Source organism: Drosophila elegans, unplaced genomic scaffold, assembly GCF_018152505.1.
Source record: "Drosophila elegans isolate 14027-0461.03 unplaced genomic scaffold, ASM1815250v1 contig_476, whole genome shotgun sequence".
Classification (NCBI taxonomy): domain Eukaryota; kingdom Metazoa; phylum Arthropoda; class Insecta; order Diptera; family Drosophilidae; genus Drosophila; species Drosophila elegans.
Window position 1 is genome coordinate 855,183 of NW_024545863.1, and position 24,059 is coordinate 879,241.

The following is a 24,059-nucleotide window of genomic DNA, read 5'->3' on the forward strand; positions in this document are numbered from 1 at the left end:
AGCGAGCAACGCCCTCCACTCACACACCCTTAAAAGATACGGATACGGCTACAGATACAGATACAGATACAAATACAGATAGAGCTGGCAGAGATACAGATACAAATACATTGGCTAATGCTGAGCGACGCCATGTTACAGTTAACGATTTTCCCTAATGCGATCAATAATCGCTCGCTCTCTTTTCAGTAACCGAATGTAAGAAAATAAAATTACAAAAAAAAAATTGAGGGAAAAATAAAAGATAGATTCTGGAGACGAACGCTTTGTTTTGCCAGAGAAACCAAAAGCCCACCTTGGCTCCCAAAGAAGACATTTAATGTGTATGTGTGTGTGTGTGTGTGTGTGTGTGGTGTGTCAGTGTTTTTTGCGTTCGTTTGGCTGCTTTTTTGTGCTGAGGTTAAGGCATAGTATGTTACTCCCAATGTCACTCTCATTCATTCCCATTCGCATTCGCATTCGTGGCGAGGCATCGCGACCGGCAGCAGCGCAGTTCTCCTTTTTGGCAAGTCATTGCGAAAGTGACCCAGTTTCAGCGGGCGGTCAACACCAGCTCATCATCTCAGCCTCAGCCTCAGCCTCACCTACTAACTGCATCACATCCACATCCTACCTGAAATACCCTGCCAGAATCTGCAATATCAACAGTTCATTGATAGCGCGTGCTGGCGGTTACTTCCTGGTACTGGTACTGCTACTACTACCGTGCATCTCCACGTTTATGGCCACGGATAAAACGCATTTTAATTTCGGCCATAAAACCAGACGCCTTTCATTGTGCATCTTCTCCGCTTAACCCTTTCGCCCGGCCAAGTGTATTTGTGTATCTGTGTGTGTCGTATTTGTGTGTGCTTGTGTTTGGTTGTGTGTGTGTGTGGTCCTGAGCCAGGTTCATTATTACGGCCATAAACGAACAATTGTCTCGTTTCTCAATGAAAGTTTTTACTCAATTAAGATCTACCTGAGTGGGAGGGAATGCGCGGAATTTCCGCATTACGTTTCGTTTTGTCAATGCAGCAATTCCATTTCCTCTCACATTTTGAAAGTCTACATCTAGGCGCATGGTCTATGAATTCATTTAAATGTTTAGAAACATCTTTACTGGGCTATATTCATTTAATTTTAATAAATGTATACCTTTATAAATGTGTATTTCTGAGTACAGTTGAGTTCAACTAACCCAAAGTAATAGTTAGTCATAGAATTATACAAGTTTCAGTCACTTATTGCTCGTAGTATTTATCTTTGAAAAACTGCGCTTCCTGAAAATAAAATCCAATTTCTGAGGAGTATTTAAGCTAAGAAAGATTGAGCTGAATATATTCAAATAGATTTACATAAGTAATCACATGATAAATCACCGTGTAATGATTCACTTTCGTTTTACATCATTCTCATTATCAGTTTTAAGATAAGGTAAAAAGATAAATGTAAATGATTCAGAAACAATTGCCTTTAAAGTCTCAATCAATTTCAGGAATCCCAAATTTATACCAAATTTTCAGCTTTGGCCATTTGGCTAACTACATGTATTCCATCATCATGATTATTATTATTTTACTATTACTTAAAACAAGCTTATAAAGATGATTCACTTTAAAAATCACAGTAAATTTTTAGGAACCCCAAAACTCTCCATAATTAGCTGCCTTCAACTTTGTATGCCCTGCCATTCGGATATCTATATCCCATCATTGTGATCATTAAACACCAAACACTTTTGGCGACTGAGCACACATTTGTACTTAAATCTTTATGTGCACTTCTAATAACCGTAATGTGCTTAAATATTTAATATTTTTATTGTATTTCACAGGCAATTCAAGTGGCTTTGGCTCATTAATGTTTGTGTTCGGTGTGGGCGGGCGCATCCAAATGTGTGTGCTTTTTTTTGGCGTAGACTCTCTGCAAATAGTAATGCCAGGCAGTCCAAAAATTGTGTATTTATTTACCTTTTAGTCATTTATCTATTTATTTATTTGCTTTAAAAGCGCGCCACTGTAGGTCGGATCCGTTGCCGTTTCGGTTGGGTTTCTGCAGCGGTACGATTTGATTCAGTTGGTTCGGCTGCTCTCGGCTCTAAGCCCTGCTCAAACTTTTTAATTAGTTTCAATTGTTTGGCGCCCACCCCGAAAAAACACCTACATGCATACCCAAAATGGATATTTATGGATAGTATTTGCTCTTCCACTTTTTTCCCGCTGTTGTTTTGATTTTGTTGCTGTTGATATGGCTTTAAAATGCGCTTTCTGTTTGTTTTAAGCGTTTTTGTGTGACGCATGCGCCGTGTGGCAATGACTTTACGAAAACACATATATCTATCAAAGCATTTGACCAACATTTCTCAGATAGATGACGTATCTATATCGGTGTATGGCCATAATATGTATAATATTTATTTTTATTGTTATTATTTGCTATTGTTGATTTATTTGTTTGTACAATATTTTCACACAAATTAAAATACCAGACCATCGCACATTGGAAATCGGACATCGGTCGACGAGCATCAATGTCGTTTAAACGATTTTTCGCTGTTTTATTTGTTTTGTATTTTTTTTTTTTTTTGTTTTACCCAATTATTGGGGCTTATTAGAGATTATTTAATCGTTTGCAACAACAGCAAATGATCACAATGTTCTAATATGCAGTTAAAACAAATCGAGATCTTGCAGTCGTTCTGTGAAAACTCAACGTTAAGAGTTTTTTTTTGGTATAATTAAATTATGCTACTCATTAAACATTAAATAAGAAATGCAAAAAGAAGGTGGGATTTTCCATTAATAAAAAAACTGGCAATATTTTGTTTATCTCATTTAAAAACCACATGTGTTGTTAAGCCGGTTTTGGTTAGCAGTTAAATCTTTAAAAAGAGCCGTATTTTTTACTAATTATTGATTCATTAATTTAACAGAGAGAAGTAAGTTTTAAAATTGATTGGTATCAACATTTCCATAATATTGATTAGATAAAAGTAAGTTTTAATGGTAGAATATTTGTTCTTTGTTGATTTCGTGCCTTCATTATTTTCTTAAATACTTTTACGTTACATGATTTCTTTTTTTCAGAAACAACATAGCAAAGAATCGTATTATATTCAATTCTATTTAGAACTTCATCGGATATTGTTCTTATTATAATATTAGTTTTAAGTGTATTGAATAAAATGATTAAATAAATACGAGCTACTCAATCTTTTAAATTGAGACTTAAATACTTTCCAAACTAATATATATTTTATATTTTATAATACGTAAACTACATTCCGCAAATTAAAACAATTTCAAAAGCAAACAACATATTGTTGTTTAAGATAAGAAAAATATTATTCTCTTCCGATTCTTATGTTTAATTTTCATTTGCAGAGTTTTATTGGGCATTGAGAATTTGAGGTGTATCTGCCGGGTATTTCTCCATGGGTCTATGAATTGGTATCCGTATCTCTGTGGCTGCGTGTGCATTTGTATATGTATCTGTAGATAGGTCTTTGTACTGCGTGTGCCTTAATGAGCGTTACCATAAAAGCGTCTTTTGTTTTACGACCGCATTGCGCGCGTGTTTACCGTAGAAAACAATGCCAATTTTATGGCCCGGCAGAACCGCATCCCGGCAGTCCAGCATCCGATACTATGCTCTATATATATATATATACAGTACTTAGTATACCTAACCCAAAGGTGACAGCGAAACTAGAGCAATCGGGTCGAAAAAGGGACGCTGCGTTAATTAGGTTTAAGGATCGCGGTGGAATGTGGATTGTATTACTTTCTTCGGGGCTATAAAACTCGGGGAATGGACTCAACTGGCGGCTCTTATCTAAATTAGGATGTTGCTTGTTTGCGGCTGTGTCTGCACATCGCCTGCACTATTTGCGTAGGTGTTTCATTTCCGTTTCACAATTTATCTGGCAGCGCACCTTTTCGCCGCCTAAAGATTTTCCATTTCCCTTACTTTCACATGTGATTTTCTTTGTTGTCTTATCAGTTTTTGGCGCGTCAGCCGTCGTCGTCGTCGTCGTTTTCGTCATCGTGATTCACATTTTCCTCGTACTGTTTGCACTCGAAACTGCACTTTCAAAAGGCGCTAAAGACGATGCAGTTTTTCAAGTCGAGTCGAGTTGAGTTAAGTTGAGGGAATTTGGCGCATTTCGGGGTGCGTGCCTTATCGGAGCCACTACGATATCGCATAAATCACAGCCTAGTCGCGCTTTTGCTTGATTATTTCCATTTTTATCTATAGTATTTCGCTGCGGTCTCGGCTATAAAGTTTCTGGTTTTTATCTTTGTGCAAACACGGGAAAGCAGCGCCATTAAGGCCCTGGCGACCTTATTTCCTCTGGCCCCAAGAAAACAGCGAATTCTATTCTTTTAATTAAAAAAGACCGAAGGCAGGAAAGAGCCCCCTACCCCAAAATCCAAACATTGAGGTCAGCATGGCAACATGGAATTTAACGATAAAGGTATAAGGGTTTTAAATCGATTAAAGACCGTACTTACAGAATCTTAAAATTTAAGAATCTTATAAATTAAGATTATTAGATTTTAACCTTTTGCCCCAAAATACTTTAAAAATGTTTTGAATTCTTTCGTTCATATAGTTAAATATACAATTTTAAACATTGTTATTTATACCATTTAAAATCCTGAGAAAAATATTATAAGTTTAATGTTGGCAAGTAATTTTTAATTAACATTAAAATAGGAAACAGGAAACTTAAACTTTATCTATTTCTTTAATTTTATTGATTTTGAACCTTTTTTTAAAAGGACCTACGTATTTGTCCAAATAAAATTAATTTCAACCAATTTTCTAAATTTATTGACTTAAAATGTATATGCAATTTTAACTTGCCTTTTATTCGCTTTTTAAGTAATTTTCCAAACAAATTAATTTTTGGCTTAAATCGATTGGAGTCGCTTAATTGATTAATTAGGACCCCGGAACCGGTTTTCACCCGCCAAACCTGTTTATGCAACCCCAAACTACAGAGGCGATTTCGAGAATGACCACCACCACCAGCATCGCCGCCCAAATTGATCATGCGAAAGAATGTTTTGTTCATCGCGAGATTTGTTGCCGTCCGCTCCTCTCAAAATACTCATGGAACTTAGCACATGGCTGCTAATTATTTATTCGTTGCCTGAAAAATTAACTTTCCAGCGTTTGGGCATTGGGCATTGTATGGTAGTACGCCAGTGGCGACAACGAGACTGCTGCCGGTTTTATAAAGCCCAAGAAAAAAAATTTGTGTGTTTTTTATCTACCTAACATATCTACCTATCTATCTAACAATATGTTACGGTCTGAGCCTGGGCCCAGAAGCCTCACGAAAACTCAATGACGAGCGTTGCGGCAGCCGAAAAGCTGTCAAATTGTCGAAAAAATTATTGTTATCGTGCTGCCGCGTTATTGAGTGGCCATGTTCACACGAAGCTCCAAGCTCAAGATACAAAAACAGCTACAGCTGCAGATACATTTACAGATACAGATACAGCCGACAGAGATACATTTGTATCTACACATGTCCGTGCAAACAATTCAATTAATTGTTGTAGAGCGGAATATGTCACATCGGTTGTGGGATATGGATGGATGGTTGGGCGTATTTAGGGGGCGGTAAGGCGGTAAGCCCCGAACTTTTCGGTAGTTTATTGATTTACAAACTCTGTGGCCCCCTATCGCAGATAGATGATAGTTTATGGGTGGCGTCCACTTCGGGAACTGAAACTGAAACTGAAACTGTATCTGAAACCAAAACTGGAACCGACTTATCGCGGTGGCGGCGTTGTGATTTTTGGAGTGTCGAAACGCCAAAGCAAATATGATTGGAGTTTTATTTACTCAGCCCACCGTCCGATTGGGTCTTAATTACTTCCGAAAACAATGACAACCGATGTCCAGTGGCGATAGTCCCCGCGCATTAATCAATTTACAACGAGATTTAAGCAATGGCATCGGTAAATAATAAAATAAATACAATTTGAATACCGGTTTGGCATTTTCTGGCTATCATTCATAAACTGTTGCCCCGGCTGACATGAAAATTAGCTCTTCAGCCAAGGCAGACAGATCGCAGAGATCGCAGTGATCGGAGGGTCCCAGCTTTAGGACTTCGAAGCAGACTATAGCTTTGGAGTTGAAGTTGGAATTGGAGATGGAGATGGAGATGGGGATGGAGATGGAGACCTGAAGAGCACCCGTCCCATGGCTGTTGATCATGGTGATGACTGCGTAAAAACGAAAAAGTAAAAAAACCAAACTGGCACACAGCTTTAGATGCTTGAGATGTGTTGGCCGTTTGTGTTAATCCCATCAAGACCCAGCACATTATGAAGTAGCAACACCAGCAACAATAACAGCAGCACCACCAGCATCGACATAGCACAAACTGGAGCTGCACTGGAAAAAAATTTGCTTAATGTTCTCTTAGTTAATTGCAACTTAAATTTTTATCTACCACAAAAAAATCTCAACATTTAACTCGCAAAAGATATAGATACTAGATTTTGTCTTGTAGAAAAGTTTAAGACAATAAAGGAATTACCTATACTGTGATTTAAATTGTGTCAGTTAAAATAAATTAATAACTTATATAATCAGAAGACTGTCTGCTACTTCGTTTACGAAGATACTAATTAAATATTAAAAAAGTATCAAATCTTACATCAAAGTTTTTACCTTTGATATTTATTTGATAAAGTAAACAAAAAAGTTAATTTGATTTAAATATAAACTCTGATTGTTTTAGTGACAATTAAAATTTGGAAAAGGGTCTGATACAAAGTAATATGAAAATTAATTTGAAATACAAACAAATGCATCTTATATGGAAGTTATATCTTTTGATATCTATTTTTCTTACAAAATATTAATAAAATACATGGTGTTATAGGAAATAGCAATGGATTTCTCTTGATTTCTCCTTGATGAAATATCAAATTGCTATAAATTTATTATTATTTTCTCTGTGTAGAACCTGAAGCTGCGACTGGAACCCGAAGTTGGAGTTGTAGTTGGAGTTGGAGCTGCATGTGGTGAGTGCTCGTGTGCTCCATTGGAGGCTCCATCTCTACATCTCTACATCAACGGCACAAGTGACATAAGTGGCGCTTACCCGATGATGCGTGCGCATCCAACGAGCAGCCAAAAGTCAGTCCCAGAGCTCCATGGCTTGTCTTCATCGTTTTGTAAGAGTCATCACGATCATCGTCATCTTGGTCGTTGGACTTTGGTCGTTGCCATCTGGTTTGGCGGTTCCCTTGGCTGATAAGAAACGTGTGATGTGCCATGGAGTTGTTAAATGCAGCGCCGCTGCTTCGTGTGTGGTCCATCCATCCATCCATCGATGGCGATTGATAAGAGAATTTAGGATATAGTTGGTCCATGGATTCATAACTGACTCTACTTAGTTTTTTTGGTTTTTTTCGGTTTCGGTTTTTAGCCTGGTACGCATGACGTGACGGGCCGCTGACGTGCCAAGTGCCATCGAAAATGGCAAGTCATTGGCATTTCAACTGGACATTGGACATGCGGCACCCTTGTTAGCCCGAGCTGTCTCTGTGCTTCCACTCTCTCTCTATATCTGTGGTTGTTGTGTGTCGGTAAAGGCACATCCTTCGACGCATAACGCATAACGCATAACGGGCTGAAACAGGATAGCCACCTCCAACCTCTCATCGTCCTGTAAGATGACGCAGCAATCGGCAAAAAGCGTTAATTTAATAAAGGCCAAAATTGTTACATTAATTTGGTGCAATAAGGGAAACATGTATGTGTGGCACCTTTCCGGCACGGGAGTTATGTTTGCTTTCCTTGTCACTGCTGCCCATAATTGTTACACTTGGCTGCACCAAAGTCAAAGCTACAAAGTCAATGACATCCAGAGCAAATAGCCCAGGAGCCAAGAGCCCGGCAAAACCGAAAGTTTAAATCAATCGATAAGTGAAAGGGAGGGAAACTCAAGGAATAACTACTGAGCGAAACTGGTACTCTGAAGGTTTATTATTTATTATTTTAATATAAGTTATCGATTTGATAAGATAGAAAACTAGAAAGGTGAAAAACTGAAGTAATTATTTTATATATAATTTTGAACTGTAATTTATTTTGCATTAAGTTATAGACTGAAACAAAAAGTCCTAACATATTCAAAAACTAAAGTACAGCTATTAAAATATTTTAAAGAAATCAGTAAAAGTAAAGACACAACCTTAAAGTAAACAAACAAGTATTTTATATTATACTTTATGATAATTAAATGTTAATTAGGTAAAATACAGTTATTTAAGACAAAAATTAAATAAAATTACTTACATTTCTTAAAACATTTTAAGGAAATCAATCAATAAGGTAGAAACGAAAGATTGAAATATCAGGATGCAAATTTTCGTTTCGCTAAAAATCAAGTGGCACTTAAGGCCCATGACTTTTATTGCCGGCCACAATAATTTGCTAGGCAAACAAAGTTCGCCGGGCGGTGGAGCACAACACTTCATAAATAGTTTGCACTTGACAGCTACTGCAGCAGCCGTTGATTTGATTGCTGCCCCAAGCCACCAGTCCCAAAGTCCCGAAGTCCCCCAGAATACTGGTGTGAAGTTCTTGTGATTCACTCGGTCGGTGCGAAATCAAAGAGATAGCCCAGCCAAAAGCATCATAAAAAGATGGTGTGGTATGGTATCTTGTGTCCAGCAGCAACAGAGTTCATTGATTTTTCTGTTGGGCAACTCAATCAAAAATCAAAAAAGAGTAAAAAAAATAAAGAATCGAGACAGAAAACATAAAACATAAAACAAAACGAAGAAGTTGGGAAAACGCGCACGGCGGTGGCACTCTATTAGCACCTTTAAAGCACAATTTACAACAAACATTTACAACTGTCAATTGGCAACAAAGCAAGGGCCCAGAACAGATCTTGATCTTAGCCAAAGAAGAGATCGGTCAGCACTGAATTAAGGATACAGGTCACACGGGGAACAAAGGGACCGCCAAATCGAAATGAGATGGTTTTTCGGGAACTGCCCGCTGACGAATCGCCGGCAATTTGTTAGCATTAAACAACAACTAAATGGGTGCCATTGATGAGAACGTGCAGCAAGAACCTTTTAATATACTATATGCACAATCGTGTGTGTGTGAGGTGCAGTTTAAAAACGAAATTAATAAAAATTTCACTTGAATTGACAAAGTGCCCGAACGCCGTGACGTTCAACTGACGACAAGTGCCACTTGACAAGCTGCCGAACTTGAAATTTTTTTTATTATTGTTTTTCCCTCGCTCGGCAGCTCAATATTTCATTGTTATATAGAAGTCTGACTCCTTGTCTGGCTCGATTCGCTGGCTAGCTGATGTTACCTGTCCTCCACAGCTGGCGATTAATCTTGACATTGAGTCGCAGTACCCAGATGCAGAGACAATAACCCATTGGCATATATAAATTCGATGACAATAAATAATTTAGCCATACCATAATGGGGCTCTGATGATGAGTGTTTAGTCGATGAAGAGGAGACTATATCCCACACTTTGGCCACTGGCCATGTTGCATGTGAGATCATTATCATGGGAGCTCACGTGCAGAGCACGCGGCGGATGTACTTTACTATAAAAAGACAAGTGCCAGGACATGCAAAGGGATGTACAAATAGATTCCCAGGCCAGCAGAGCTGGTGCTTCACGACAAGTGCAGGTCATCATAATCATCGGCATCATCATCGACATCATTACAATGAACCGCAACTACTTTAATTACACTACCTAGCCGCAGGCCAAACTACACTGGCAAACACGAATTCAAGGCAGTGAATAAAAAGTAAATAAGGTGAGAATTATAAGGGTTGACATACAGATATTTAATATTTATCTTTCTAATACAAACAATTATAATAAACAATAAAAAATTATTCAAAAGTCTTTTATTTATACAAAAAATTAGATTTCTATTTTGAATATAGAACTATAAAGCATTTGGATTTGGTATAAATAAACTTTTATTCAGCCCTCTCTTTTTCAGAGATGAATGTTATGACCTAAACATCTTAGGAGAAACTAGCTATCACGGAAAAATGTGTAGTCAATCAAAAAAAAATTTGTAACAAAAAATTTGACTGCTTGTAATGGTTTGTTAATTGTTATCAAACATATAAATCTCTTCTAATCTATAAACTTAAAAAGTTTGATATATTACTAGGTTTATATGATATGGTTCCCCAGCCCCCAAAAAATCCCTGAAAAAAACACACAACCTAAAATTTAAATAAATTTCCTTTGTAGCTAAGTGTAAGCTGAGGTTAATAACTGTAGCATGCCGTGGGCGTAGGTCGAGGGGGTGGGCGTGCCAGTTCGTCAATTGTAATGCAAAGCGCGCGCGTGTTTGTGCGTGAGTGGTGTGCCAGTGTGTGTGTAAGTGTGTGTAAGTGGAGTGGACTTCCAAGCAGGATCCCCTCGGGCGTATTGCAAAATTCACTACCATTCGATGGCAAAGTTGAGCGTCTCGCCGCTCAAGAGCCAGCCCGCCGGGCTATTGACAGAAATCAAAACGGTCCAAGTTGGGCGGACTCAGTGGGATCTGGCCAAATGGCAAGCGTTGCCGGGATTTTCATCTTCCCTTCCAGATGATGACGTCGTCGGTTGGCGGCTTATCACGGCATCAAAACAAATTCGTTTGAAATTAATGCGGAGATTTGCTTTCATTAGGCGGCTTGCCGGGTGCAAAATGTAACTGTTACAGGGCAAACACAATGGAGAAACCACCAGCCCAACACGCTGATGATTCTGAGCTGCGGCTAATCCCTAAGCCAAACTTTTGGCTGGTGGAAGAAGTAAGGTCGTTCCAAGTTTCAAAACTACCCCTTCCCATTCCCATTTCCACCCCCACCGACACGTGACCCTCAATTGTTAACATGCCACCCATTCAACCCTCCACTGATAAAAAATGGAATTATAAATATAAATATCTGGCTATTGAATCCAATTAAAATTTAATACATCTTAAACTGCATGATTTAATATTAAATTAGTTTAATTAATGTGAAATATTTGTTTAAAACAAATTATATTTAAGTTTAGAATGGTTTAAGAACTTTAAAGTTTTATTTTTTGTCTTTTCCCTTACGGAATACATAGCACTTTACTAATTACTAATATAGTAATTTTCATTACAGCAATTTTAAACAATAAAAATTGTATTTTTATGAGAGAGCTTGAGTTTTTTATTTATATAACATTTTCAGATATTAAAAAATGTTTCAAAAAGAGTCAAATGATATATTAAGAAGTTTGTTTGAATTTAAGAGTGTTAGGTACACCGTACACCAGACTATTTACCAAGAGCAAAAATTATTATAAAATACTTTGGATTTACTGTAGTATTTTTTATCAGTGTCTCCCACTCCATTTCGATTGTGTGCCCGGAATCGCTTTATGGGCTGCGTCATCGCTTTGCATTTCGGTGGAAGAAGAGTTGCTCCTAATGTGACAGTTTAATTGCAGGTGAGGTTCGTAGGTCGCGTGGCCAGGAAAGCGCCGCTGATGCAATTAGACAGCCAACGACTTTCCCATTGTCCTGCCGTGACTTCTTCACTGGGCGGGATGTGTGCGGGTATCCTGGGCTTCCTTGTATCGCTTTCCGTGTCCGGTAGATTCTGTTCTTTGGGGTCTCATTGTGCGGGTGCAGTGCGGCGTACCTGGGTAAAGCTCTTTTCTGGCTCAATTGAGATGACTTTCAAACAGATTTTGGCAGGGGCTGTTGGAGGTGTTGCAATTAGTAGTTGATTCGGTTCCAACATTCCATTGGACAAGCTAAGCTGTTTATAGACGACAATCCTTAAACAAAAAAGTATATTGTACTCTTTTAGAAAGCGGGTACATGTACAGATCAAAATAACAAAAAACTATTAAATAAAGATTTTTAAGGTCACTAAAGATTTATCCCTTCTTTATTTGGATTACCCCTTTTAACGTTCCATTTTAGACGATAATGCTAAACAAAATAGTATATTTATATTCCCACAAGAGTCTAGATGAAGCAAATATATACAAAATTCCTTCTTTTTTCAATTTAAAACCCAGTGAAGATTAGGCCAAACTAGTGGGCAATTAAACTTTGATTTTATACATTTCTCAACCCTGAAAATACGATTTTTGTAACAAAATGTAGTTAAAGAATCATGGCTTAATGAAATATTTTTCAATATACTCGTATTATATGAAAAACCAGCAAGTTATAAATCAGTCAGTGACACTATTCCCTTGGGAAAGCTAAGGTCAATTAACCCGTCGTTATTTTTATAAACTTATTCTCAGGGACTCGCCCTCACGGCCAAATAGATCAAAGGCGTTCCCCTGCGTCGAAAACCCCAGAGCAGAACTCTTCTACCCCTGCACTCGACCAACGACCGAAAAAAAAGTTTCTCACATTACATCACGGACCAGCGAGGACGGCTAAAACAACAAGGACAACTGGAGCGCTCTAAATGGACACCGAACAACATCGTTTAATATTGATGGACATTGTTTGAGGTCTTTATGATGGGAAAGTGAGGCCATCGCTCAGCCACTGCCTACGCTTGTTGTTGCTGCTGGTGCTGCCGGTTCAAGTGAATATTTAATTAAATTGTTTTCTAATAACCACGCGCAACTTTGTTGGACGCGAAACACGCGTTCGCAAGCGGCGGGCGGCGGCAGGACACGCGGCAATCGGTCCGCTACTGGGCCAGGACACACCTTGTTGTGCCAACAACATTAGCAGGGTCCGAAATAAAAAAATAAAAAAAAAAAATGGAAGCAAACTTCGGCTAGCCGCAGTTGACATACCCTTGCAGCTATTACAAAAATTATATATATTTTATAAAGACAATAAAACAATAGTTCTAAAATAGTACACTATTACTACATCTCCAAGCTTATTTGTATGTATTAAAAGAACGGCGAAGTTTTTAATTATTTATGTATGATAAATCGTCCGATTTTAAGAAAGTGTTGTCAGGACATGTTTATAACTGAGAGACTTGTTTGTGTAAAAACGAACGGACCGATAAACGCACAAACGGACAAATGAACAAACGGATGGAAAAACGGACATAAAGATGATGATGAAGAAAACATATTAATATTATAGTGTCGGAAATGTCTTCATTACTGCGTTCCAAACTATTGAGTGAAATTATAAAACCCACTGCAAGAGTATACAAAAAACGAGAGCGAGAACGAGAACGAAAACGAAAACGAGAGCCACCCTTTTTTTGCTGCGTATCCTGGTTCTAATTTTCCAAATTACGCACCATCAATCATCGCAAGCTTTGACGAACGTCGAAGTGGATGATGTTGATGATGACGTTAGAAACTACCTCCACCCATAGGGATAGGGCCATCCACCCAATCCCAATCCGATCCCCTGGCGCAATCACTTGAAGCCAGCGACGTTGTGGCAGCCGCAAGAAGAAATTAAATTAAACTTCAAGTGGCCGCAAGGACCTGCTGCATCCTCTATCCTCCATCCTCCATACTGAAACCCGTAAACCGTAACCCGTAACCATGGGAAGCTCTGCCGCTTCTGCTGTTTTCCAACGTAATTAACGCTAATTGCGTTTGGGTCATAAGCCGGACTTTTTGACTTTTCCACGTGTTTTTCGGATTGTCCAAAGGATTTTCCCACCTTAATCCGAAACCCGAGACTGTGTTTTTGTTATGGCTTGACTTTGGCTGACAGAAATATTTGCATTGCATAAATAAGCAATAGATAATGCCGACGATCGGAAGTGATTATTGTTTATGAGTTTTCTTGGGAAACAGTCTCTGCTGTCCTGCTGAGTCCTAATCTTGGAAATACTTTAAACTCCGGTGGTTAGATAACTCAACTGACCCCTACTACATCTGGCAATTGAGATTGTACTCCGGCTAATGAAAAGCGGTCATTGTGATGTGGAAGTGGCCAAATTGACTGGACAGTGGAAGGATTTGGGGGAGGCAACGGCTCAAGGATTAATATCGCAGTGCAATTAAGAGCTCAATCACAGTGACTCGACGACTCGGGTCTTGTTTGCCTCTCTCTGATTACATTTATGAAATTATTATTGATGTTTGGCAGTGACCACCACCGCCCACTGTCCACTCTTTCCCACCATACCACCATCCCACCGTCTAGCCCCATCATCCACCCCATTTCTAATTTTGTTGAGTAGCCGTAACTCCGATGGCTCGGACATTGCTTTGGACGGCCCACAGACAGGCCATTTTGATTGAAATGCAGACACAAAATGCTGGCAGGCGGCCATTATGTTTAAGCCAGCCCCGATCTATACATAAGTATGTGCAAGTGCGTAAGCACAGAAGGGGACACGTTTTTAGATTAGACTGATTAATTATTTTGAATAATATTAAAACGAATTTTAAAGGATTCAAATCTATGTGTATTTATAGTACAATACATTAAAAGTGTATTTCATAAAGTCGCTAAAATCGAAATGTATATGTTTATTAACTTTATATAAATATATATATTGAAATAAATTAAATCTGTGCAGAAAACATTCCGTTGCATATGAACACTTTAAATTTTAATCAGATTTGTCAAAAACTTATCAATTAGTTCAACGTGATATCTTATTTTAAGAATTACATAAAATGTATACGAATTCTTAAATTACAAAGCTTAAAGCTTTTTAATAATTGCAAGGTGGTTGTACAAAGCATTCCAATGTTTCTTACAATATAGCACCACATTGGATTGCATCCTTATCGCTATTGTTTTGACCGCAGCTGTATGTACATCCATTCCATATCCTCTCACACTAATCTGTACTATGTACACAGTTGATTTGCCTGCCACTCATCCATTCCCGCTACCATTTCGTCCACATCCTCCCCATGGATTCCCCTGCATAAGTAACGCCACATATGATTTCATTCATATGCAGAAGAACTATGCTCCACCCTGCTCCTCCCAACAAGCCACTCATTGATTTGCAATGTCTAAAATGTTTCAGCCTGATGATGGGTCTGCCCCATACCACTTCTAATGCTCCCCCTGAAATCACCCATTGCTGTTGCTGTTCCGCTCTGCCTAACTGCCTAACTGCCTAACTGCCAAACTGCCAAACATTCCCAAATGCCGAAGTGCGTGTGTGTATGTGTGTGTGAGTGTGTGTGCTGTTTGCCATCGTTTTTGGAAATATTATATGCTCATACCTCCGTTTTCGAGTAAATTGTGTAAATATTTGCGCTCGTAAGTGGATTGGAGATGGATGAGTCTATCAACAGAGAAGTCGGCGTCGGCAGCGCCGTTGGCATCGCCATCATCATATGCGTATGGGTTGGCACTCGTATTCCGCACCCTTAGTTCCCCAGTTATCCTCCCTCAAGGAGAAGTTTCTCCCAAAGCCCACTTGCAGCTTGTTGCATTTTACAGAATTGGTACTCTTTGGCAGCTCTTCAATCTGACAAAGAATTTATTTCACTATTACATTGAGAGCAACTTACTTAGTGGGTCTTCTAACAAAAGAGCAAGACATAAACAAAATCAGCCTCATTTAGTGGCCTTCTTGCCGGTTTCCTTCTCTGGCTCACTTTCCGTGGTCTCATCCTCGTCTTCATCATCATCATCATCATCGTCTTCATCGCTCTCATCCTCGTAATCCCCATCGGATTCATCGTCATCATCATCACCGCCGTAGGAGTAGCCTCCGCTGGCTGCACCGCCATAATAGCCACCACCACCGCTTCCACTGGCTCCAAAGTAGCCACCATATCCCTCCTCGTCATCGCTATTGCCACCCTGTTGCTGGCGTCCAAACTTATGCGAACGCGTGGACATGCTGAGGTCCTTGGTCACCGAGGTGTCGTAGTTGCATTTGGGGCACGGAATGGCCTTGTTCTTGTCGTACTTGAAGCCCTTGCGGCGCACATGATCCTCGCAGTAGCAGGTCTTGCAGCGCAGGCAGGAGTACTGACCCAGTTTGTTGCACGACTGGCACTTGTAGTTCTCCGACTCCAGCACCTAGAAGGGATGGAAAGTGAGTTTTAAAAACGATTCAAGAAAGAGTAACTAAAGATGGTTGTAAACGGTGCAGCTGGGATCTTTTAGTATCGGTTTAACTTCTACAAATTCTTGTTAGGTAAGCTATAAGTCCTCTTGGGGAAAGATTTAAATTAAGATTTGTTCTTTAATCTCTTCAACTTTACTTCGAAACACATCAAAAACTTTCAACATGCACACATTTGGAAGTTTGACGCCTCTTAAGATTTCTTGTTATAACTTGGGTAAATGATTTAAAAGTAAAACCCGGACTGCGCCAAATATCTGTTATTTGAACATATTCATGAGAATTACGTTGAAATCTTCTCATATGAGAGAAAATCCAATTTGATAGTTACATAGGTTCCTAGCCAAGAAGCCCCACAATCGCTGCATCGTCTACAAACTGGATGGGGTTACCCACCTGACAGCTGGCCTGGTGCTCGAACTGGTCGTCCTCGCACAGGAATCCGTTGCAAAAGGAGCACTTGAAGATGCGTCCGCCGTGCTCCCAAACGCCCCGCTCGCACTCCAAACAGGTTGCATTCTGCAGCGGACACGTGCAGGCGTGATTCTGCAGGCACTTGCGTCCGTGGCACACCCACGCTTCGCAGAAGTCGCAGATGGCGCCCACCATCCCAAGGCCGGTGGTGTACACCCCGGGATGCTTGACCACACAGTCGCCGGTCTTCAGCATGCACTTGATCTTGCCGCATTGGGCGCAAATGGGCAGTCGCTGGAGGCTCTGGCAGAAATAGCAGAAGGCCCGCGACTTTTGCTTCTTCTCGCACTTGTCGCACTCCATCGGCGCGTTGCAGGGCACATCCGCCAACGGGGTCTCTCTGCTGCGGATCTCCTTGAGCCGCAGCTTCTGCTTCTCGGCCTTTTTGCGCTGCCCCGTTTTCTTTTTCGGCATTTTGCTAATTCAAGAAATTTATTTTCCTTACGTGTGCGGCAGTGTGGCTGCAGCAGGTGCGGCAAAAAATACCATATAAAGCTTTCTAACGGATAGTCAGTATTTTTCATTGCAATTTAATATTTAACCTATGGCCACTCTAACTGCTAAATAACATTTCCTAGAGTTGCCATAACTTTCCAATAAATGGCTAAAATAGACGGTACGAGATACATTTTTAACTCAAGTTTTATATATTAATTAAAAAAAAATTATTTAAATAATGAATCGCTACATCTGTCGAATAACTTGCTGAAAAAGCTATGCAATAAAAGCTAAAAAATACAGTTATAACCATAACCATGTTAAAAATATTAACTTCTTGCAATAATAGGAAATAATGCAATTTGAGAGTATATAAAGAAATACAGTTAATAATTGAATAATGGATCTCTTCACTGTTTGAATTATCATTAACAAATTATTCCTATATGTTGTAGTCCTCCAAAGAAGACAACGAAAAAATTAAGAGACCAAAATATTTTTGTTAAATTAAAAACAAATGTTGGTGGAATCTAGCTATTAGAGGTTGATTTTTAACAGTCGATTTCCAGCAGGTATTTCAGAAACTATGAGCATGGGTCCCTCTTAAAAATATATACGACGTTTTAATGTCACTTTTCATTACATTGTAACTTTTAAAAGAAAAGACAGCTAGAGACAGGCGATTTTCTCAACTTTTACAAAGAAAAACTGTGCAAGTGCATAAAAACAAAACGCATAAGAAACGTGAAATGGGCGGCCACGACAACTGGAACTATAAACGCAATTCCAACGGCAATAGCGACGATGTGAGTACTAACAAATTCTTTACATTTTAATGGCAGATTCCTTTAATTATTAAAATATGTTGTGCAAAAATGATTTACACTTCTTGTAAAATGTTTTAAAAATATTCAGGGCTTTGTTTTCATTTTGGCAAGCTGAAAGAACAGCTTAAAAATAAAATTAATTTATTTGCGAAATTTAGTTTGGCCGGTAAAGCTCGAAACTAGTATAGCTTTTTGGTCATGCGGATGGTGTAAGCCCTAGATAAGACCCCCGATTCTGGTGTTGATATTTGCAGTTTTTATTTCTTTATTATTTAGTACCAAACGAACGTTGTTTTTTTTTGTCATATTGTATACTAATATTAAACTCTTTAATAAAATAAAATAAACTCGGTTATATATATCACTACAGGCGTTCGATTAAGGGGACCATGACATGTTTAGGCAAATATATGAGAAAAAACGAATTTTTTCAAGAAAATATATTTTATTTATAGGTTGTCAGATTTATTGCAGATATTGGCTTAGTTTTGTATTGTTTTTTTTTTTTTGGGGACCGTTTATTAAATTTTCAAGACTCGTTAGAGATGGGAAACTATCGATGATGCACTGTCAAAGTACCGATGGTTCAAAAACATCGAACTTGGCATCGACGTTTCGCCATCTCTAATTTTCAATTTTTTCAACGAGAGAGGTTGTGTCAGGGGACTTTCTCCGTTTTGAAAAGGGAAAAATAGTCAAAGTACAGCTCACAAACGATTAAAAACAGTAAAATGGTGAACAACTCGAACCAGAATGGAAATTCCAACGGCCACGATGATGTAAGTACCCCCATATATAGGAATAGAAAAAACAATGCGTGCTGGTGTCTCACCTCACCGGCCGCCATTTTGAAAATTACGCATGTGTCCCATGGGGGCAGAAGAAGTGAGGTTAGGTCTGAAGGTGAAAAAATCAATAACTTACGATTTCGCTTAGGATTCCATCACCGAGCCGGAGCATATGCGGAAATTGTTCATCGGTGGGCTGGATTACCGCACCACCGATGAGAACCTGAAGGGTCACTTCGAGAAATGGGGCAACATCGTTGACGTGGTGGTCATGAAGGATCCGCGCACGAAGCGATCCCGTGGTTTCGGATTCATTACCTATTCCCATTCGAGTATGATCGACGAGGCCCAGAAGTCGCGTCCCCACAAGATCGATGGCCGCGTGGTGGAACCCAAGAGGGCTGTGCCCCGCCAGGACATCGATTCCCCGAACGCCGGCGCCACCGTCAAGAAACTGTTTGTCGGCGCCCTCAAGGACGATCACGATGAGCAGAGCATCCGGGATTACTTCCAGCACTTTGGTAACATCGTAGACATCAACATCGTCATGGACAAGGAGACGGGCAAGAAGCGCGGATTCGCCTTCGTGGAGTTCGACGACTACGATCCCGTCGACAAAGTTGTGTGTAAGTAGAAGAATTTAACCATCATAAGATAGTAGCAACGTTTAGAAGATATCCTCTCTTGAAGATTTACAAATCAAATAGACAAAGAGCCTTTTATAAACAACATTTTAAAATTAATATACAAGTGACTTGCACAACCTTAACCTTTGAGTACAGTACCATGTTTAAAATATAAGAAGAATATCCATTTCTTAAGATGGAAACCATACAGATGATACACTATTCCCACAGTCCCAGCTCCGCATAGCAATGTTTGATGTGTTCATGCGGCGTTTGCGACTGTTAGATAAAATTCGGCTCATATTATATCTTTGTTGCCTGCTCACCCTGCCTGTGCAGTCGATGAAAACGTATGCGCCACAATTGGCTTCTGGTTAAAACAACCCCTAATTATATGCTCGGACAGCACTGACAAATTGACGGGCTTCATGTAAACACCCGGCCAGTTTTCCTTTAAACGCTGTTAGACAAATCATAGCGTCGGCTAAGCTATGTTATGCGAATGTAAATTATAACCCAATTCAGTTTAACACGCAGCCTCGTTACAATTGCATTAATTAGATTAAATGCACAGTCCCAGCTCCGCATAGCAATGTTTGATGAGCTCATGCGGCGTTTGCGACTGTAAGATTAAAACCCAGCCAGTATTATATCATTGTTGTTGGTGCTTTGCTGTGCACCAACGATGAAAGAGTATATGGCACAATACCACCTGGATAAAGAATTTAAATTACAAATCAGATCACAGTACTGACAAATTGTCGGGCTTGAATCCGATGCCTGGATAGTTTTCCTTTAAATGCTGTGAGATGAATAAAAGCGTCGGCTAAGCTATGTTATGCGAATGTAAATCTTTACCCTATTCAGTATAACACGCAGCCTCGTTACAATTCCATCTTTTAGACCTCTTTTCACAGTCCCAGCTCCGCATAGAAATGTTTGATGAGCTCATGCGGCGTTTGCGACTGTAAGATTAAAACCCAGCCAGTATTATATTATTGTTACTGGTGCTGTTTCGTGCACCAATGATGAAAGAGTATATGGCACACTACCATCTATATTAACACATCATCTGGAACTATTTATAATCTTGTTTAGGAATCGAAAGTACCCCTTAATTTTAACTCCACAGTACTGACAAATTGACAGGTTTGAAACAAACGCCTGGATGGTTTCCCTTTAAATGCTGTGAGATTAATAATAGCGTCGGCTCAGCTATGTTATGCGAATGTATATATAAATCCTATTCTGTGTAACACGCAGCCTCGTTACAACTTATAAAAGTTCTCTCTTTCTTAGTTGCTTTCTATGTGACTAGAAATCGAGACGCATCTTTCTAGAAGGATTGATAGGTACTCTATGGACACTGAAAAATATAGCAATGTTTTATATAGAACTCGAATTCCACAGTCCCAGCTCCGCATAGCAATGATTGATGTGCTCATGCGGCGTTTGCGACTGTAAGATGAAAACCCAGCCAGTATTATATTATTGTTGCTGGTGCTGTTTCGTGCACCAATGATGAAAGAGTATATGGCACACTTACCCCTGGATGCAGCAATTGTAATTTATTTTTGGACCAATTATTAATAGCATGTTTCTTCTACCATTTGCAGTGCAAAAGCAGCATCAGCTCAATGGCAAAATGGTGGACGTGAAGAAGGCCCTGCCCAAGCAAAACGACCAGCAGGGAGGCGGCGGTGGAGGTGGACGTGGGGGTCAGGGAGGTCGTGCCGGTGGAAACCGCGGCAACATGGGCGGCGGTGGCGGCAACTACGGCAACCAGAATGGAGGCGGCAACTGGGTAAGTACAATTAAATGGGTTTTAACACTCGAATTGTGTTTTCTATAGCTGGTTAATTCGACTTTGCAGAATGGCGGTGGTAACAACTGGGGCAACAACCGCGGAGGCAACGATAACTGGGGCAGCAACAACTTTGGCGGCGGCGGCGGATACGGCGGTGGCAACAACAACTGGGGCAACAACAACCCCTGGGATAATGGCAATGGCGGCGGCAACTTTGGCGGTGGTGGTGGCTCCAACTGGAACGGTGGTGGCAATGACTTTGGTGGCTACCAGCAGAACTATGGCGGCGGTCCTCAGCGAGGTGGCGGCAACTTTAACAACAACCGCATGCAACCCTACCAAGGAGGTGGCAACTTCAAAGCAGGTGAGCCCGAGAACACACTGAATTAACTTAACACCAGATAACAAGACACAGTACCCTGACACCTAACTGTTAGAACGTCGATAGAGTTTGGCAGTTAGCTTATTGAAATGCTGTGAGATTAACTGACGATGGCCATCGCTATGTTATGCGTATGTAAGATAAACCCAATACAGCGTAACACGCAGCCACGTTACAGTTTTGAAATAGCCATATCCACTAGTGTGGATTAGTTGTTAGAGGAGAAAGACAAAGATTGGATGCTTTCCTAACGAACCTCCTGGGTTTTCTTTTAGGCGGTGGCAATCAAGGCAACTATGGCGGCAACAATCAGGGCTTCAATAACGGTGGCAACAACCGCAGATATTGAGACACATACCAGACGAGGTGAGACACTTCTATTACCACCATTAACACATAGTTATAGTCCAAGGCGAAGTTAGACCATTAACCAACCAACAACTAACCCGTATGATCATTAACATTTGGCTTGATTTGACAAGAGTTTGTCGTTTTTTTTTTTTTTTTTTTTTTTTTTGTTTTAAACTAGCGCCCTTATCGGCATTTTTGGTAGTCTGTAACAACATCTCTGGGACTGAAAAGCAAAACCGGCTCAGACAGTCCGACCCACGTCAACTCAACAACCTAAATTAAGCCTTACGTATTTACTCTATAAACGTATTTAGCGAACAAAACCAACCCATCATCCAATTAAGAAACCCTCTTTTGCATACCAATTGTTTTAAATAACGTTTCTCATTTATCGACATTTTATAGGTGATAATGTAAAAGTCGCTCAGTATAAGCCCAAAATTCAAAGTCAAGTAAACGATACGCAATTCAATGATCAATAACGAGTATGAACGCACGTTCGTTCATAGACCTAAGAAGTTTTCCGAGCACCACAAACCAAACCAAACCAAACCATACATGACAGAGAAGAGAAGAGAAGAGATTGATCAGGATCAGTGCAGTGCAGTGCAGTGCAGTCGTAAGGAGTTTGGTTCAGACTTGGATTAGAACAGAAAAAGAGAAATATCAGTACCAGAACCAGACCAGTGCAGTACAGAGCAGAGCAGTGTGTGAGCTAAGCAAAAGAGACTTACAAATCCAAATCATTCAGAGAGAGATCGCACACAGCAAGTGGCAGTACACGTACACAGCAGCTGGCCAGGATTCCGTTCGATTTGTGTTTGCACACGGTGATTGGTGATTGATTGATTTTTAAGGCGCATCGAAAACTATCCAATTACCCATAGAATTGTAATCTTATCTCACATTGTAGCAAACCCACTCTTAAGTAACATTGTAATTAGCAACAAGCCGACAGGCCAAACATTTGTATCTCCACACAACAACCAACCTATATAACCGCAGCCATATAAATGAATCAGCTATATATGTAAAATTCAAGGCGGCAGCCGAGAGAGATATATGTTTATTTGTATCTAGACAGCTCATCCAGCCCATCGGCCGCCGAAAACTTTTGATAATCAGTGCAGAAAACACAAAATATAAAAAAAATGTATTACCATTTATGACTTCACTAGACTAAGTTCTCATAGATTTAAATCGAGTAGAGCGTGCGGCGATCTTCAGCAGTCGCACGCTGCCCTAGACTTAATTATTTACTATTCAAGTTCTAAGCGAACTTGACGGTGTGTGGAGGAACCTAGATACTTAGATTTCTTTGTAAGTGTCTTGACATGGAATTAACCTATCCCCGCTGTTTAGATGTAACCAATGAACAAAAACAACACTTAATGTAATCTATACCTTTTAGCAAGCAGTCTGTCTGAGGTCAGCGCAATTATAATTAACAAAATTTACATTTTAATGTAGCGAAAAAATACAAGATTTCAAATATACACAAGTGTCCAGCAATTGATGTAAACTTCGAGCGAATAACCGAACCAACTTTTAGCTATTTAGCTAAGCCTAAGCATCGTAGTTTTGTATTTATTTTTGTAGCAGCAGCAGCAGAAGGATCTCGATCAGAAAAAGAGGAGGAGTATTGGCGAGGTAAAAAAAAGGAGCAAGCAAGCAAGTAGGACCAAGTCCAAAAGCCAGCCAAAAGCAAAGCAATTGTTGTTACCGTAGCGTTTGTTGTGGGCGGGCCATTAACATCATTCGATTCGAGAGTTTTCTTGTTATTCGCTTAACAGGTTTCATTCTCCCCGTTTATTTGAATTGCAATTGCCCACACCGCCTGTACACCATGTCATTTACAACCATGTATATTATTGTAATTTCTGTTGCAAGTTGGCTGTGAAAAGTATGCGGAGCGCTGAAAGACTACCGCCGCGCTACTAAGCAGCCACGGATCTTCGCCTCCGCACTTGCTTGCAACCTCCTCCAGCCATGGGACTCGATTCCTCCCGTCCTCTGTCCCTGATACAAAGGGTAAGTAATTTTCCGCAGATCCCAAAACTGGAAAAAGTTGTAACTTTCAGGTGGTGATGGTTGTCATTGTCTGTCTGGTCGATGATCGAAGTTGAAGGAAGTTCCAGTCCAAAGCGGCGTAAATATACAACTAATTCTTATTTTTGATTTTGTTTTTATTTTACATATTACATTTTTTTAATAAAGAAATTGCTGAACTTATTTGAATGGTTTTTATTTCAACGGTTCTGGGTTTTTTGAATTTGAATAGCGCAAGTGTGTGCACACTGAAACATTCTAACAGTTCTGCGCTAC

General features: G+C 39.8%; 2 protein-coding genes across 6 annotated transcripts; one reads left to right on the top strand and one right to left on the bottom strand.

Annotated features, from left to right (window-relative positions):
* Positions 1-15,399: 15,399 nt before the first annotated feature.
* On the bottom strand, positions 15,400-16,993 carry LOC108148780 (zinc finger protein 330 homolog). The gene is made up of 2 exons (XM_017275991.2): positions 16,438-16,993; positions 15,400-15,995 (listed from the first exon to the last, which is right to left on the bottom strand). The coding sequence occupies exons 1-2, from the start codon at positions 16,927-16,929 to the stop codon at positions 15,525-15,527; spliced, it is 963 nt and encodes a 320-aa protein (XP_017131480.1). The 5' UTR covers positions 16,930-16,993; the 3' UTR covers positions 15,400-15,524.
* A 608-nt stretch (positions 16,994-17,601) lies between these two features.
* LOC108148856 (heterogeneous nuclear ribonucleoprotein A1) lies at positions 17,602-23,966 on the top strand. Of its 5 annotated transcripts, none has more exons than XM_017276149.2 (6): positions 17,607-17,759; positions 18,717-19,194; positions 20,811-20,998; positions 21,068-21,365; positions 21,659-21,749; positions 23,625-23,966. In XM_017276149.2, the coding sequence occupies exons 1-5, from the start codon at positions 17,703-17,705 to the stop codon at positions 21,730-21,732; spliced, it is 1,095 nt and encodes a 364-aa protein (XP_017131638.1). In that variant the 5' UTR covers positions 17,607-17,702; the 3' UTR covers positions 21,733-21,749; positions 23,625-23,966. The 5 variants fall into 5 exon arrangements, with proteins under 5 accessions (XP_017131636.1, XP_017131638.1, XP_017131637.1 ...); XM_017276148.2 differs by lacking the exon at positions 23,625-23,966 and adding an exon at positions 22,140-23,230 and having other exon boundaries at positions 17,609-17,759; XM_017276151.2 differs by lacking the exons at positions 17,607-17,759; positions 23,625-23,966 and adding exons at positions 18,410-18,559; positions 22,140-23,230.
* Positions 23,967-24,059: the final 93 nt, after the last annotated feature.

Coding starts and splice junctions, on each gene's coding strand:
- LOC108148780 (XM_017275991.2), bottom strand. CDS start 16,929: ATGCCGAAAAAGAAAACGGGGCAGCGCAAAAAGGCCGAGAAGCAGAAG. Junction 15,996..16,437: donor AGCACCAGGCCAGCTGTCAG/GTGGGTAACCCC, acceptor CATCCCTTCTAG/GTGCTGGAGTCGGAGAACTA.
- LOC108148856 (XM_017276147.2), top strand. CDS start 17,703: ATGGGCGGCCACGACAACTGGAACTATAAACGCAATTCCAACGGCAAT. Junction 17,760..18,716: donor CCAACGGCAATAGCGACGAT/GTGAGTACTAAC, acceptor GATTTCGCTTAG/GATTCCATCACCGAGCCGGA. Junction 19,195..20,810: donor TCCCGTCGACAAAGTTGTGT/GTAAGTAGAAGA, acceptor TACCATTTGCAG/TGCAAAAGCAGCATCAGCTC.